Source organism: Poecile atricapillus, chromosome W (genome assembly GCF_030490865.1).
Source record: "Poecile atricapillus isolate bPoeAtr1 chromosome W, bPoeAtr1.hap1, whole genome shotgun sequence".
NCBI classification, from domain to species: domain Eukaryota; kingdom Metazoa; phylum Chordata; class Aves; order Passeriformes; family Paridae; genus Poecile; species Poecile atricapillus.
In genome coordinates this window covers 18,290,519-18,306,964 of record NC_081288.1, presented here as the reverse complement: position 1 = coordinate 18,306,964, position 16,446 = coordinate 18,290,519, and the positions used below count along the sequence as shown (strand labels likewise).

Sequence of the window (16,446 nt, the reverse complement as noted above, 5' to 3'; positions counted from 1 at the left end):
TGTTTTTTGTTGGGTTTTTGTTTGTTTTGTTTAGGAACTTCTAAACTACCTAGTATTTGCTTCATAGCATCCAGCAGCGGTGTGTTCAGCTCACCCAGCCTCCTCAAGAGCCAACAGTGGCCTGTCTGGCCATTTTGTCTAGTTTGTCATGTTTGCAGCAGCTGTACTTTAGAATAAGCCTTGTGTGACATTTACTTTTGAGCAAGTAAACCACAAAAATAACTGTTTTCTTTTTTTGTTGTTTATTTGGGTTTGGAAACTGGTAAGGTTTTGTTTTGATAAATGTCATTCTCATGTGACATCTAAATGTGTTGCATTTGTGTATTCACCCTTATTGAAGAGAAAATCCATCTGTGTGTTTGGGAGTTCAGTGGAACATTAGGAAGAAATGAAGCCCATCATCTGGGTATGGATGTTGGATCTAGGGAAAAATGGACCAAACTTGGGTGTTGAGTTATTTGGGGATGGTGGGGGGGTTGTGAGGGCATAACTTAAATTAACTCTGTCTAAAATAAAGTGTAAGTGCAATAAATGTGCTTTTTTATTCAAAGCTGTGAACCTTTAGGAAAAAAAAACAGAAAAAAACAGAAAAAAAATCAACCAAAAAAAAAAAAAAAGCACATCCTTCTTTCATGAGCCTTGTGTCCTACCTGCCTCCCCTTCCTCCCCTTCTCCACATTTCTCAACTGACAGATACCTGACAATGGCCAACTTGCATGTGTTGGAAACCCAAATTAACATTGCTGTTCTGATCTCATTGTTGGGATTGGAGAAAGTCCTGCCCCATACTTCTTTTCCATTCTTGAAATCTTTTTGGGATCCAGTACTGCCCTGTACCTCTAGAGCAGGGTCTGCCACTGCCGGGGATGCATGAGCCAGCCCATCTGCTCTGTGGTCATCCTGACTGCAAGTGCAGAGCTCCTCCTGGCCCTCCATTCTCCAGGTGTACCCCTCCTCCCCACCTCACCCCGGGGGTAGTGAAGGGTCTCCCCAGGCTGGCAGTGACATTATTCTTGAGCAATTGCAAAAGGAGTCAGCCACCAGCTGCCTAACTGGATCCCTCTTTCCCTACCCCAACACAGTGCAGGCCGGCCACTGTTGCCTTCTGTGACTCTGCCTTGTTTTGCAGGAGCAGGTGTAGGTGTGTGTAACTTGTTGTGCATTACTGGCACTGTCTCTCTTTCTTACTTGAGCACAGGCTGCTTTTCCTTGGATTAGGAAAGGGGCACAGATCTCCTGGGCTTCCCAGGAGAGCACGATGCCTTGAGCAGTGACAGAAGGGGTAGCACTCACTGGTTGGACCCTCTGGGAGAGTAAGATAGGACTGGCTTGTTTAAAGTTTATAGATACCTGGATCTGTATCCTTTAAACTTTATTATTTTTATATATAGTCAAGACAATGGCATTACCTCATAATACAGAGGCTTGTTTATGAGAGGCAAAGTACGTAGTAAGGAGAGGAAAGGGAAATTTATATACAGATTTGATTTCTTCTGTTTGTTTGTTTGTTCCTTAGTGCAATGAAATGTATGTCCCACCACTTTAAACTCTGTGCTAACACATTCCTTTCAGCTGTATTCTTTTTTTTTTTTTTTTTTTTTTGACCACCAGAGGTTTGCAAGGGGCTTATGACTGCAAAGTAGAAGGTCCAGTCTGGTTACTTAAAAAAAAAACAAACCCATTGTGTTATTAGATTTCCATAGCTGCTTTTTAAAATCTACAATGGAGTAATTGTTTTGAAACTTGTATTTATTTTTTAATTCATAACAAAATGTTTATTTTTGGTTTCCTATTATGTAGGTCATGGCAACTCCCCTTCGTTCCTTCTCAAGTTTCTCCTGTAATTGCCAATACAACTTATTTTTCTTGTTTGTTCCTTCTCCCTTTACTTTTGTTGTCCCTTCATTTGTACTTTGGAGTTTTTCTCATGTAAATTTGTACAATGGGAAATATTGTCCAGTTTGGTTAGAGAGCATGGAGACTTAAAACATATTAAAATTTGATAGCTGAATTCAGATTGAAGAAAACTATTTCAGTGTAAAGTTATTTAAAGAACTCTGTATTATATGAAAGGCAAAAAGTTCTATGTACTTGATGTGAATATGAGAATACTGCTATAATAAAGATTGACTGCATGGAAAAGTCTCAAGGAAATTGTTGATTGTGTCATGCATGACTCCTCTCCATGAAGTTAGAGGGGTGCAACTCAGGTGGTTAAAGGGAGTGAAAAAGTTACTTTAGGGTATAACACTGGAAGGGAAAGAGAAGGAAAAAAAAATAAAATCAAGGGACTTCTGCAGACCCCACTCCCTTCATTTTCCTTAAGCTGGATCACTGCCTCCTTGACTGCTGTGCTGAGTCCTAAGACATTTTTACCTTGATTATTCTGAACTTTTATATACCCAAGGGGAATTCTCCTTCATCCTGAGAAAAGCCTGGAACAACTGGTCTGGGTTCTCTTCTGAGTAAATTCTCCTGCTTCTGTGGCAATTACCCCTCACCTCCTCATCGGTTATTTGGCAGAGCCTTTACTGATAAGCCTGTTTGTTACCTGCCATGCACTCAGGGACCTTATTTCTTGGGGCAAACACATTCTCTATCAAGCAAGCATTACGAAGCTCATGTGTACTCAAGTACTGCAGCTTTAAAGCTGTCATGGTCATTTTCCAAAAATTCTACTTAAAATACAAAAAAATACAGTTCAGCTTCAACTTTGTTTACAGTTTTATTGACATAAGGACCCAGGAGACAAAGATTTGGTTCTAGGGGCCTCATTTAGTTCCAGGAACCTGAAAGTAACAGAAGAAAAACCTGAGAACCTTTTCACTCATCCTTTTCCCACCAGGCAGAGCAGAAGGACCTCCTCAATGCTACCTTCAGCAGTAGTAGAAGCTTTTGGTTTCGAGCTGTAATGTGTGACACAACAGCTTAAAAAAGACTTGGTAATTAAAGAACTGGAAACAAGCAAAAGCCTCAGACGTTTAAGGGGACATCTGGACAGATCTCTCTAGAAACACAGCATGTCTTTGAAGTTAGATAATGCTGGGTCTACAGAACAGCATGAAGAAAATAATTTAGAACTGGTACCAGGTAAGCTTCAACTCATAACCAAGTCAGTTGTTACAGGCTAATATTGTTAAAATCAGGGCTACCTGGTCTCAGGCACCCGAGATACGTGTGTGAAGGCAATGAGCAGTGCGGACGCTGCCTCCCGTACCACAGAGGCTGGGCAAGTTCCCCCTGGGCAATGCACAAACACCTGCTGAGAGCAGGGCCCCGCAGCGGCAGAGCCGGGCACGGCGCCCGGGGCTGCACCCGAGCCGAGCCCGTGTGAGGAGGGGCCACGGGAGCCGTACCGGTGTGCTGCTATTCCTCATCGTCCGGAGGGATGCCGAGCTCCTCGTCCGTCCAGGCCGAAGCGTCGGGATACGGGAAGTGTCCCTGGGAGAGAGGCCCGTCAGAGCGCGGCCGGGGCCCGGCCCACGCCCCCCGCCCCCGGCCGCCGCGCCGGCCTCACCAGCACCATGTCCGAGTTGTGCCAGAAGTGCCAGAGGATCCAGAACCACATGATGCCGCTGAGCACCTCGCCTCGAATCACCTGCGCCCGCGTCAGCTCCGGGAACTGCCGGTACCGCGGCGGGATGTGCACCCCGCCGCTTGCGCTGCAACACAGCACGGCCCCGCTTCACTCCGGGCCCCGCCGGCCCCAGCCCCGGCCCCGGCCCCGGCCCCGGCCCCGGCCCCGGCCCCGGCCCGCCCGCCCCGCTGCCCGGCCCGCCCGCTCACCGCCGCCGCCCGGGCACGGCGGCCCCGGCCCGCAGCAGCCGCCCCGCCGCCCGGCCCAGCGCCGCCACCACCATGGCCGTGCCCAATGTCACCCGCAGCGCACAGCAACAGCCCCGCCGATTGGCGCGGCCGCCTTCCGGGGCGGAGACAGTCCCGGCACCGAGGTATCCCGGGAAACGGAGACAGCCCCGGCACCGAGGTATCCCGGGAAAGGGAGGCAGCCCCGGCACCGAGGTATCCCGGGAAACGGAGACAGCCCCGGCACCGAGGTATCCCGGGAAAGGGAGGGAGCCCGCGGCGCGGGGACAGCTCGGCTCGGGGCACGGAGGTATCCCGGGGCACGGAGACAGCACGCACTGCCCCCGCGCATCTGCCCCCTCGCTCCCCACAGCGCCCGGGAGCGCTGGGGAGGCACCAAGGGCGGGTTCTCCGTGAGTTCCCCCAAAAGTTGGCGTCGCCCACGGGGTGCGCAGAGCGGGGCGACCTCCTCAGCCAAGCCGCTCCTCTTTGGAGGGACGGGGAGAGAGGACGGCTTCAGCTGCTGGTGTTTAAGGAAGGGGCGAAAGGAGCAGCGCGTCCCTCTGTGCAAGCCTGGGCGGCCCGGCAGTCCAGCCCGAGCAGTCCGGTTGTGGAGCAAAGGGGCCGGGATGCGGGCCTCGCCCTGGGGCCGGGATAAGGGTCTCGCCCTGGGGCCGGGATAAGGGTCTCGCCCCGGGGCCGGGATAAGGGTCTCGCCCTGGGGGCCGGGGTGTCGTGAAGGAAGCAGCTGGTGCGGAGCCCGTTCCCGCTCTCTGGGCCGGTTGCCAGAGCGGGAAGGCAGGGGCGACACCTCGGCATAGAAATCCCCAGCACAGAATTCCCACCTGAGCATCTAAGAGAGTTTTGTTCTTTCTCTTTTTCCCTCTCCCACAAGTGTTCCAGCGGTGCGCCTGTTTTGCCTGCTCGGCAGTGTTCCTGGAGCTGCAGCCTGGTTTCAGTCCCGACACTTTGAGGATGATGCAAAACCCGTTCTGCCGGTGGGTGGATCTGTTCACCAATATATGCCAGAGCAAGGGTCAGAGGAATTCTGCCAACTTCTTGTCGAAAACCAGTTGCATGCAGTAGTGCACCTGGTATGCCTTCTGGGACATTGAGGTGATCACAGAAGAAGCAAGCAAAAAATAATGGAGAAAATAGCCAGACTATCAGGAGAGTCCTTTCAAGGAATCCAGCACTCCCCTGCTCCTCCTGACAAGGTATGATGCCAATATAAGATTAATCCACACTGGTAGTTCCTCCTGAATCTTTGGCAGATAACACTCTACAAAGAAGAGTTTCCGTGAGCCTCCTGAAGGTATTTTAAATAAGTAATAATATCTTTTTCATCTGTTAACACCCCAAACACCTCATATCCTCAGCTAAAACAGCAGTGGATAGCCCTGTAGTTAGGGGATTTTAATTTCCCTGCTCCTCTGAGCCTTATAGCATCCCTAATGCATTTTCAGCAGCAGTTTACAGGGAATTGCAGCAAACTTTTCAACCACTGTTTTTACTTTCCATGTGCAACGTACTGCAACCTTGCAGTGTGCGATATACCAAACTTGTTTTTCCATAAAAGCTGAATGCTTTGATACAAACTTCATAGTTTTATTGCCAGTTCTGCTTTCCAACTGCCTTATATTTTGTTTTTCTGCCTTTTTTCAGTCCTTGGTATCCTGTTCCCTGTGCCCTTGTTTCCCATCTTGCTCTTGGCCAGATGTCTCCACTGCTGGCTTTGACCTGCAGAGGCAACTTTGTCACCCTAGACTGAAGCCCCCCTTTTTCACTCTTCCTTGACCTCAGGTCCTTTCATTGACCTTTCAGCTTTGCATGCCAGGGGAGCTTGGGGGCTGTGTAAACAGCAGCAGCAGCAGCAGCAATGCACATGTGGTCACTGTCTGCCCACCCCTGCTACACACCTAGCAGCTGAATAGAAACCAGGTGCAAGAAGGGGTTTATCATTTAGTTCTTAGAGGGTTTTTTTTAATATTCCTTCTTTCCAAACTTGATTTCTCAAAATCAAAACCATCTGTGATGAATTTACAGATAAAAAGCATAGTACCACAAGATATGGTGGAAGAATTATGAAGAGAAGTAATAAAGTGAAAGTAAATTTAAACTTTGTAGCCAATATTTCTGTTTAAGAATTTACGTGTTCAAAAATCATGCTCATTTTCTGTTTCCATCTCCTCCTTCCCCCTTCCAGGCAAGCTCCACATCCATCTCACATGTCCAGTGCTGCCACACAGCTAATAAAGATTCCTGTAGCTCTCTGCTGCCAGGATGCCCAATAACACAGTAAGCTCATAATCTGTAGGTGGGTCACTGGAAAAGCAGAGAACAAAGAGCTGGGGAATGAAGACAGCTATTGCAGGGTGGGGGTTTCATTCCACATTGATTTAGTTTGTTTGCACTGCAGTAAGTTGCAGAGTATCTGTTGCCAAGCTTTTCATTACTTCTTGTATTTTTGTTTTCCACAGCTGTCCTGTTTGTTCATGGAGCCCAGGTCCCTTTGGCATGCCCATGATACTCTCTGCCAAAAGGAATTTCATTGGTTTGTCCTCAGAGGCTTCCCGTCTCCTGAGGGGAGCTCGTGTGTTGGCAAGGAGAGAAACTGATGGCTATTACTACCTGGGCCACATTGTCCAGGAGGTGAAGGTGACTATTTATTGGGAACTTGGCTGTAAGAATATGTATAGTTTTTTCTCTGTTCTTCCCATACCTCACCACTCCCAAGTCCTTGCTGTGGGGTGGCCCTCCAGTGGCTGTTGCCTCCCCACACTCTCATTTCATCTGTTACCTGGTGCTGTCTGGCTGTTTGCTGTGAGGAGCCCTGCAAGTAAGAACAGCCTGGAGATCAATCCGTTTTTGTAGTTACAATGAGTTTTTATTCAGAGACGGACAAAACAGGTCTCTTATACCTATTGTCTACTTTTGCCCAGCCTAGCAGCAGAGTTGGTTAGTAAAGCAACAGCTAGTAATCCAAAATATTTGTCTCCAGGGTCCACTTCCTCTTTACCAAGCTGAGACCTTTCCTCACTCTTTTCCATCTGTGTTTCTGGGAATTGCAAGATGCTTTTGGATGCCAGATGGAAAATCCTCCCTGCAGGTTTTCTTTTAAAGTCCAGTTCATTTTGCGTTTTGCAGGTTAGTTAAATAAATTTTGGTGCTAGTATGGGTGAGGATGTCTGTAAGCTTCAGTGTGGGGTAGGAGAGATTGGGGTAGAACAGATTGGGACAGCTATAGGCACGAGTGACATCAGCTGGAGTAGGAGCTTACAGTATTATTTGTGCAAGTGCACTCAAAGATCTGCAGAGAAGGCTGAGATTCTGGCAGTAGATCTTGCCCTCACTCACTGCTAAAGGTTTCAATTAAAGCATTTAAATTTATGAGAATTGTGACTTTTTACTGCTTTTTTACCCTTCTGATTGCTGAAGGATTGTTTGTTATCCTTCTGATTGTAGTGAGTTGCGTCATACACAGTTTATTTTTGCTGCTCTCTTTCTGGTGGGAGGTTTTCCTGGTAGAGTTCTCCCTTAGCCTGCTAACTGTGTTCTTACTAAAATCTAAGTCCAAAGTGAAAGGAAGAAAAAATCTGTCAGCCCTTTAAGCCCCAGCTTTTTATTTACTTTTAAAGTGGTATGGACACAGTACAGTGAAACCCTGGTAGAAGAGGAAAGCTGCATTCCCAGATCACATTCCACTTCCTCCTGGGGTTTCTGCTACTTCCCTCTTAGCACTTAAGCTTGGCTGTTAATTGGACCTTGCAAATTGCCTTGCAAACCACATGTTTTACTCTTGCAGGGCTCCAGGGAAGGCTTTTTAATTGAGTTTGACCAAAGTCATGCTCTGAAGGGCAAGGTCCAGCATGGGCAGCAGGAAACGCCTGTTTATGACATTCTCCACTACGAAGACGCCCGGCGACAGCCTCTTGCTCCAGGGGACAGGGTCTTGGCACCATGGGAGGCTCCAGCCAAACGTTTTGGCCCTGGCACTGTGCTCAGGGTTGTGGAGAACACAAAGGCACCTTTAGGTACTGGGTGTTTTGGTTTTCTTAGCAGCACTGGGCTTGCCATGTGTGCTGGTCACTGTGTAGGGAAAAGAACAGGCTCCAGCACAGAGAATTCACTTGCTGCTGCTTGCGTTCTCATCTTTGTGTTTTTATTGTTGGTACTAAGCCCTTTTTTCAGGGTCAGAATTAATGCAGCTCATGGGATTTGCCTTTGCTTTATCCTGTGGGTGAAAACTTGCTAAAAAACTGAGGGGCTGGGGGTGGCATCCTCCCAACATAAGGCAAAAAACATTATTGACCCTCCTGAGGGTCAACTGATTATCTGTAAGTCTACTTTCCAGTTATTTCAGGGTAAAATCCCACCTGTGACAAGTGAGATTTTTTTATACTTGCTGTCTCCTCACAGGAAATTCAGAAGAAAAGCAAATTTTAAACCTGTAAGAATAAAACCATGGAATTTGTTACAGAATTGTCTGAAACACAAGTCAATACTTTTACCTCCTGCTTTCTAGGAGATAAATCACACAGCTTGACATGCTGCTAATACTTTACTTGTTTGGGTTTTCTTCCCCCCAACATGCACAGCACACAATGAAAGGGGAGTGCTTGTGAATTTCTGGAATGGGCAGACTAAGGAGGTGTCTTCTGTCCAAGCTCTGCGGATTCCCCTGCCCCTAAGCGAACGCATCATCCTGGAGCTGCAGATGCCTTTAGCAGCCAGGCAGATGGTGGTAGATTCAAGCTTGGATTACCCATACCTTGTGGCACCAGGATACAGAGCCTCAGGGCACCACAGACAGGGTCACCTGGACCTGGATTGCTGCCCAGGGGCTCTGTGTTCCACACATCCCTGTGCAAAGTGCAGCTGGGGGTGTACCTCGCTTCCTCAGTGCTGCCTTGGAGCCTGGGATCCCACACGGCCTGCAGAGGGCAAAGTGCAGCAGGAAAATGCCTTCATCCCACGGGCAAGCTTGGCTGAAGAAAACCTCAGCAAGAAAATAGAACAGGAACTGTCTGAATTGAGGATTGCATCTTCAGAAAGTGTTTCCAGAGAGGAAGAGAAAAAGGAAGAGAAGAGAATGGAGATGGAAAACATTCCAAAAGATGTTAGGCGTTGTTTGGAAGAGGACCATGAGGTTATAGAAACTGAGAAGGTATAAAGTGCTTCACCCTGGCTCTTCTGTTAATATTTGGCCTGTTTTTGTATAAAATATCTGCTTTGTTACTTCAAGTTTACTACCCTTGGTAGTAAGCAATTATTAGTGGTTTAAGGCCTGGTCCTTATGCCTGCCTGCTAAAGAATGGAGAGATTCTACACTGTCTTCCTTTGACTGGGGTAAGAGCTATGATGCCATTGTCCCTGGCTAGAGCAGGCTTCTAGAACCTCTTCTATGGATGAAGAATATGAGAAGTGTTGCATAGCCCAGTCCCTCTACATTCTGCTTCTGTGTGAAGGAAGTAAAGGCAAAAAAAAGAAAAAGCGTCAGAAGACTTGACACTGGATCAGGATTACAGTAGGGATTGTTCCATACCAAGGCAGTCTCTTGATTGATTCTTTTAACATACTTCTTCACCCTGTTAGAGGTGTCCCCTCTCCCTCTTCAAGAGACTTATGTAGTGCTCAGCAGCTGATTTGGTGCTTGTGAGCAGGGCACTGGGTGAGGATCAGTAAGGAGGAGGTTCACATGCACCAGCTGCTGCCACGCTTACCTCTATTGCTCTGCAAGGATTAGAATCCAAATTCTGGCACGTGCCAGAAGCAGGGCTCTATTTCAGCCAGAGCTCCTCTGGCCTGATCTCTTTTGTACCAGCTTGGACCCTTCAGGCAAAAGTACTTTAAGTCACTTGGAAACATAAGGAAACTCAGGAAGTGATCAGAAATTACCTATGAGTTATTTCTTTAGTAAAGAACTCCCACAGAATTTGGTTTTTTTTCATTCTCTCTTAAGCTTCAGTTACAACTTAAGGTCTTTATGCTGTAAATTCATTAAATAAACCTATTTTTTTCCTTATCAGGTCTGGATTATGATTGCATTTCTTGTTATTTGTAGGGCCCTCAGAGGGAGATGGCTCATGCTGTGGTTGATGCTGCTGTCAACACAGACAGCTGGTTAATGGAGACAGATCACAAAGAAGAAGCAGAGAGCAGACAGCAGGATGCTGAAACTGAAGATAATTTTGAACATGAGCATGGTATTGGAACTGTAACTCTTTTACCCAAACATAAGACTTAGCACATAATATCAGTGCAGGATGGCATCATGTATAAGATCTGGCACCAAAATTATTGGTGCTTCCCAAGAAAATACCATAATGCCATCTTTATATATAGGTATTAATGGTGCTGTGGCTTGAGAAGTTACTCATCTTCTCTCAAGGTAAAAGAATTTTCAGGTGGAAGTTGAGATTTTTTTGGCTTTTTCAGCTCAGCTACTGCAGTAGCAGCTTTTGGGGTCTTTTTGGGGTCTAAATATGGAACTCAGTATAAATTAAAATTTCCTTACTTTAAAAATTAATATGTAACATTAACTGTGACTGTGTATAGCAACAAGATTTCACCAGGATTGTTCTGCAGAGAAATCCTCTTATCTGTGCTGAAAATTACTGCTTTATAATGTCACTGAGTAGAATTTTGTTCCCTGAAGGGCCAAAAGAGGCTGGATCATGATTTTGATCAATTTGTTGCTCTTCTCAGCTTTGTGACAATTCCAGGCATTCTAAGAGAGGATTCTGAAAGCATAGAGCTTTCTCTGTAACTGCTTTGTGACACTGCTGGAAGAGGGAGAATGAAAAGTCGAACAGGAGTGCAGATTTCCTCCCAGCTGGTGTTCCAGCATCATTCCATGCCACTCAGGTCTGTCCTGTCCTTAGCAGAAAGGTGTGAGCAAACTCTGCTCATGTTCTCAGTTACTCAAAAGCTGTGTTAGCAAGGTTGTGCCCATGCTCATGTCTCCTGTCTCTCAGCAGGATGTAGACATCAGGCTTTGCCCTGTCAAAAGATTCATCATTTTTACTCATCTCAGAGCAGCTCATGCCTGTCTGTGAGATACCATGTAAACAATCCTTTAGCCTGAGTAGCTGTAAGAAGGGTCAGGCAAAACTCAGTTTCCCAGGCAAAACTCTTGCCTAAATGCAATGACAAACTTGTTTCTGAAAAGCTGGAGCCTCTTTTGTGGAGACTAAAAACTGTCCCACTTCCTCAGAGGAAAATGTTATAAAATCCATGCTTGAATATATTTCATATGAGCAGACATTTTGTTCTTTTAATTTTCTTTCTTTTTATAAGTTTCCTATATTCTCATATGTCCTTGCCCTAATTTATTTGAAAGGCCTTTTTGAGTCCAGAGTGGCAGAAGCTCCAATCCAGCATTCCCAGGGGAGCCCTTCCCTGGGAAGCAGTGCTCTGCTTCCCTTCAGGCGCCAGAGCTTCTTTGCCCAAGTGAATCAATCGCTGGAGAAAGACAGCCTGACCATCAGATCAGCCCTTCGTGTGCAGAGACCACACTGTGCCACCAACCTGCTGGCTGGGAGATCCACACATCCCCCAAATCTTCTAAAAGACAAAAGCATCACGGTGAGTATTTGGTTCAAATCAGGTTTAGTTCTTAGGACGAGGAGATTTGTTTATGTCATGTGAGAATGTTCTCTCCTTTGATCTTTCACAAAGGTTTTTGCAGCAACAAAAATGATGCCTGTGTAGAGTAATGGTTATGCATAATTAGAAACTTAAGGACTCCACTTGGGAACCCACATTGTGCAGGACAGGGCACTTGTGGTATTTTTGCTCAGTACTTTTGATAAAATGTTTTTGTATGTTAGATCTAATATCTTTTAAATAAGCTTCTCAGCCAGCTGTACTAGATAGCAAAATAAATACTCCTCTTTTACAGATGCTGAAAGCAAAAAAGAGAAAGTTTAGGCAGTCGTCTGATGCCCACAGCAGAGTTCATGTTAGGGCAGGAGTGGAACTAGAAGTCTCCTCATCCTTAAGCTGGTACTTTACCTGTTGGAAAACATCATTTGTTCACATCCCACCTATAAAACATTTCTGATTCTTTCTTTGATCTCTCCTTGTGTGTGTCAGTAAACACAAACACTCACAAGGTACCTTTTTCTTTTTTTTAAGAATAGCAATACACTGAAGAACAGAGCTGTTTACAGCCCCTGGGAAGCCATACAGATCAATGTGTTAAGAGAAACCAGTCAAAATGCTATGTAAGACTGGCAGGAACACTATTTGGAAGTCCTGTGATGTTTTCCAGCTTGTGGTATTTGAGTTGTCCCCAGGAAAGCACTGTAAGGATACATTCTGTTTGGAGAGGAGCAGCTGACAGCAGGAGCAAGCTAACTGCACCTGGAATAGGAGGAAGAAGGATGCATTTGACAGAGGAAAATACTTTGGGGGAACTCTGTTCCAGCCCCTAGCAGCTCTAGCAATGTAAACTGAAATAGCTGTCTAAAGGTTTGATGGTGTTTACTTGCACTTCCTTCATAAAGGGCACTGTAAGGAGTACAAAAATAAATACTTCATATGACTGTGAACAGAGGCCTTGAGGTGCTCCTTCATCTCTGTACACAGCACACTGCATTTAAAAACACAAATCAGCAACACCACAGCATTGAAATGAAGCTACTACTGAAGAAAACACAAAGACTGCTTGAGCATAGGTAGAGGCCTCAGACAGCAAGAGGTGAAAAGTTGAAACACCTGCAGAGAACTCCAGGAATGTTCTGGGTTTGGCCAGAGGGTGGCAGGTATTTCTCTTGCTAATAAAATCTAGTAAGGAATATATATGTTTTGCTGTTAGAACCTGGGTTTTCCATCCAGTCCAGAGGCTGACCCAAAGACTGGGGATTTTCAAGCATTGGCTCAACACTGGAACAGCACAGCCTACTGACCTATGGAGAACTCTTTAGACTGGATTTTCAGGCACCTCTTTGTTGATTAAGCCTAATGTTTTCTACAGTTTTAGCATCATCCTCTGTTTTAATGGATGGGAATCAACATTGCAGTATTTGTGAGCCTTTGTAGCTTCTAGGCCCCAGGAGTGACATTAAAACTGGGCTGTTCTGGTTTTGTGTGTTTACAGTTTGCATTAGAAAAATATACTGTTGGGAATAAGGGTTCAGCTTGCTTTTTTCCTCTTAGAATAAATCAATCCTTAGTGGTGCATCTCAGCAGAGGTGGAAAGAGCTGGACTTCAGCAGAGCCAAGATTGAGCACAAAAGGTGGCAAGAGGAACAGAGGCAGCTGAAGAGGGAGCAGCAGCAAGAGGCAGATGGCACCCGACGCCAGCTGCGCCGGGACAGCCAGAGGTGATGCTGGGAACTGACTGCTTTTTGTGCTAAATGTTGGAAGGTTGGTAACATCTGCTCCCTGCTGCTCTCCTTCAGTCCCTGCACATCCCATATTGTGCTTTTTGCTGGACACTGCAGAGAGGTCACAGTGCTTCCTTACTGGTAATAAAATTGGTGCTTGAGGTGTGAGGCAGTGGGTACATTATCTCCAAGGGCAAGTTCTTTCAGTCCTGTTCTCAGACCAGAAGTGCTGACATCAGGCACCAGCCCATTTGGGGCTTTTGCTACCTCTGTTCTGGACACAGGCTTAATCCTCATAACCGAACAAAGAGTCCTGGACTATTAACTGAACACGGATTGCCAAAATATCTGCTTTGTGTCTCATGCACTGTCTCTCCTTTTTATTGCTCTTTCTTTATGGGAAATTTGAGAAATTTTGTTTTGGAAACAGGCAACAATTGCGTCAGAGAACATTGCAAGTGCTGGAGAAACAGCTGGAGCACAAAGAGAGAGCTTTGCAGCACATGGCACTGCTCCAGGCTGCTGGGGCTGAGAGGAGCAGGAAGGAATCCTTCTTTCAAGAGGAGGAGGAGAGGAAGGCAAGGCAGAGGCTTCAGTTCTTAAAGACACAGCATTTGAAGAGAGAGGAGTTGCAGGCAGAAAGCAACAAAAGGAGCTGTGAGAAAGAGAGGCTGGTAAGGGCAATTTCAGAAGTTATTTTCTTCTTCTGCCATGTTTCCAGCAGTGTCAGTATCTGGAGTATTTGTATACTTCACCTGTTTTACATCCAATATAACTATATCATTTAGAGATAAAAAAGGGTAACATTTTTTTGGCATGTGTGTAAAGATGAAAGGTAGAAAGTAAAATTCCTTATCTCTGCCATAAAATAAGTCTTTCTGCATGAAAGGAATGAAATTCCTTAGATTATATCCATTTCTGACTTCTACTAGTGAGAATCCTAGTACTGTAGGATGGTTTGGATTGTATTCATGTAGTCCTGACCCCGCCTGCCATGGGCAGGGACACCATCCACTAGACCAGGCTGCTCAGAACCCCCTGTCGAACCTGCCAGGGATGGAGCATGCACAGCTTCTCTGGGCAACCTGTGCTAGTGCCTCTCCATCCTCACAGGAAAGCATGTCTTCCTAATCCCTAACCTAAACCTACTCTTTTTCAGTTTAAAGCCATTCTCCCTTGTCCTATCACTCCATGCCCTTGTAAAAGGTCCCTCTCCAGCTCCTGTAGCCCCTTTAGGCGACAGAAGGAGCTCTAAGGTCTCCCCAGAACCTTCTCCAGGCTGAACAACCCCAGTTCTCTCAGCCTGGCTCCATAGCAGAGGTGCTCCAGTCCTCTGAGCATCTTTGTGATCCTCCTCTGGACTCCAGCAGGTCATCTCCTTCTAATGCTGAGGGCCCCAGAGCTGGACAGAGATGAAAAGTGAGGATGAAATTTGGCATGAGGGCTGACTGTACAGTTTTGAATGTCTTTATGTAGGAGTTCCTGAGGAGCAGAATGCAGTCCCGGCAGGAAGCGCTAGAACAAAAATCCCAGGAGCAGGACAAACAGCAAAACCAGCACCAGGCTGCCAAAGTGAGAGTGTTTCAGAGGAAAGAGAGTTCTCATCTGAAGATGGAAAAAGAAGGCAAAAAATTCCTTGCTCTCCAGCAGTACCTCAGGGAACAGAACCTTCTGCTGCTCCGGGCATCCCTGCTCGCGTAAGGAAGCTGCACAGTGGGTCGGGAGCAGGGCCTGGAGCAGTTCACAGGCCTGCTGTGTCTTGTCAGCTGTGAGTCAGTGTGCCAGAGCAGAGTTGTGACAGGTGGCAGTAGGATTCCTGGAGACGTGTTTCATCTCCCTTTCACTGCAGCCAGAGTGCGCTTCCGCTGCTCTGTCCTTTTCCTGCCTTTCTTCCTGGGGTCACTGGCCTCCCGCTCCCCCAAGAGGGAGCAGCAGGGCACATCTAGAGGCCCTTTGCTCCATCAGAAAGGAGGGGTTTTCCAGTGCATTGCACTATGGTGAGTGGAGTGCCAAAGGAGAAGAGGAGGAGGAGATTAAGCTTGTCACATCCTGAAGTGCTCCCTCACATCATCCAAGGTACAAAATTCCCTGTGGCACAGCCACAGGGAATGCACTGATCGCCTCTGGGTAACCAGAAATTTCAGATGGGTTTTTAGGAAAGGAGAATGGACATGGCACAATTTATCTACTGAAACAGAGCTATGTGGAAATATCTTTATTTTACACAGAATTATGCTAAAATGAATACAATATGTGTGATACCGTGTTTCAAATAATGCCTAGAACCAAACTAGATATAAAGTTTAGATCTGGCCTGACATTCTGTGTACACTTAGAAACATGATACACATTTTCTGGAACATTATAAAAATTTATGCCTCTTACTAAAATACAGCACCAGTTATAATGGCAGTGTCTTAAAAAAAAAAAAAAAGAAAAAGAAAAAAGTAAAATTGAGAAAACTTAAGGGGAGCTCCTTTGAAATCCTGCCAAATCTTCTGAATGGCCAGCAGTTTCCTAGCAGTAAGTGTCAGACTGCATTCCTCCACGGATAATGGAGAGGCTATGCCTTCAGCTTTTCCCTAAAAAGACAAAGTTAAGTCTCTCATCCAGATGTTTACAAACTACTCTGAGGCCTTAACAGCTAAAATGGGTATTTTTAAACTTTAGGATCCATAATGTGCATGAGCCATCCTCAGATTTTTGCTTAAAAAAAAAAAAAAAAAGAGGGAATAGGATAGATAAACTTAAATAGAAGGTGAAGGCTTTCACAAACAAAATGTCAAAGTTAAGGTCTGAAAAAAAATATAACTTGCATCAAATCATGGAAACTACATGTGAGGCAAGTTTTACATTTTAGCCATGAAATCCCATCATTTGGAACAGTTTCCACTCTGTTGAGTGTCTGGAAAAGTTGGCTGGAATTTGCTCAGCAAGAACATGGATGATTGTGCCCCAGGCCTGGCACACACCCTGCTGACAGGGAACATGGGTGCTGCTGGCACATGGAGATTTTCTTTAGGGCTGTGTTTGGGGGGTGCTCACTTCTCCTCTTGTTGGAGTTCTCTTTTACATAAAATCATGTGCTAGTTAGGACAAATCTCTGCCTGCTTATGACTCTAACTAGACTTAAAGAAAAAAGCCTAAAACTTACAAGGTGTAAAACTCTACTCCTTTTATCCTTTTGTACTTGGAAATGGAATATGCAGTGATTAAAGGGAAGTACATGAGATGTACTGAGCTGAATCTAAACTTATTTTTCAGACTTCATTTACGTGCTACTAATCATTACTTTATAAACACCATAAAA

The 16,446-nt window shown here is 45.8% G+C and overlaps 2 protein-coding genes across 5 annotated transcripts; one reads left to right on the top strand and one right to left on the bottom strand.

Moving 5' to 3' along the window:
* Positions 1-2,706: 2,706 nt before the first annotated feature.
* Positions 2,707-3,941, bottom strand: LOC131592237 (NADH dehydrogenase [ubiquinone] 1 beta subcomplex subunit 2, mitochondrial-like). 4 transcript variants are annotated; one of them, XM_058863623.1, is made up of 5 exons: positions 3,787-3,941; positions 3,518-3,662; positions 3,357-3,441; positions 2,875-2,906; positions 2,707-2,789 (listed from the first exon to the last, which is right to left on the bottom strand). In XM_058863623.1, the coding sequence occupies exons 1-3, from the start codon at positions 3,858-3,860 to the stop codon at positions 3,367-3,369; spliced, it is 294 nt and encodes a 97-aa protein (XP_058719606.1). In that variant the 5' UTR covers positions 3,861-3,941; the 3' UTR covers positions 2,707-2,789; positions 2,875-2,906; positions 3,357-3,366. The 4 variants fall into 4 exon arrangements, with proteins under 4 accessions (XP_058719606.1, XP_058719604.1, XP_058719605.1 ...); XM_058863621.1 differs by having other exon boundaries at positions 2,707-2,906; XM_058863622.1 differs by lacking the exon at positions 2,875-2,906.
* A 74-nt stretch (positions 3,942-4,015) lies between these two features.
* On the top strand, positions 4,016-16,382 carry LOC131592429 (trichohyalin-like). Its single transcript, XM_058863927.1, has 11 exons — positions 4,016-4,114; positions 4,700-4,802; positions 6,011-6,102; positions 6,285-6,462; positions 7,610-7,838; positions 8,403-8,971; positions 9,869-10,010; positions 11,147-11,391; positions 12,967-13,133; positions 13,567-13,810; positions 14,613-16,382. Exons 4-11 carry the CDS (start codon positions 6,322-6,324, stop codon positions 14,835-14,837), a joined length of 1,962 nt encoding a protein of 653 aa, XP_058719910.1. The 5' UTR covers positions 4,016-4,114; positions 4,700-4,802; positions 6,011-6,102; positions 6,285-6,321; the 3' UTR covers positions 14,838-16,382.
* The last annotated feature ends 64 nt before the right edge of the window (positions 16,383-16,446 follow it).

What these genes read in the sequence shown, in the direction of transcription:
- LOC131592429 (XM_058863927.1), top strand. Translation starts at nt 6,322, where the DNA reads ATGCCCATGATACTCTCTGCCAAAAGGAATTTCATTGGTTTGTCCTCA. An exon ending in GAACACAAAGGCACCTTTAG is followed by an intron (nt 7,839 to 8,402) that starts GTACTGGGTGTT and finishes CAACATGCACAG; the next exon opens with CACACAATGAAAGGGGAGTG. An exon ending in TAAAAGACAAAAGCATCACG is followed by an intron (nt 11,392 to 12,966) that starts GTGAGTATTTGG and finishes TTTTCCTCTTAG; the next exon opens with AATAAATCAATCCTTAGTGG.
- LOC131592237 (XM_058863621.1), bottom strand. Translation starts at nt 3,860, where the DNA reads ATGGTGGTGGCGGCGCTGGGCCGGGCGGCGGGGCGGCTGCTGCGGGCC. An exon ending in GCCGTGCCCGGGCGGCGGCG is followed by an intron (nt 3,663 to 3,786) that starts GTGAGCGGGCGG and finishes GCTGTGTTGCAG; the next exon opens with CGCAAGCGGCGGGGTGCACA. An exon ending in ACAACTCGGACATGGTGCTG is followed by an intron (nt 3,442 to 3,517) that starts GTGAGGCCGGCG and finishes CCTCTCTCCCAG; the next exon opens with GGACACTTCCCGTATCCCGA.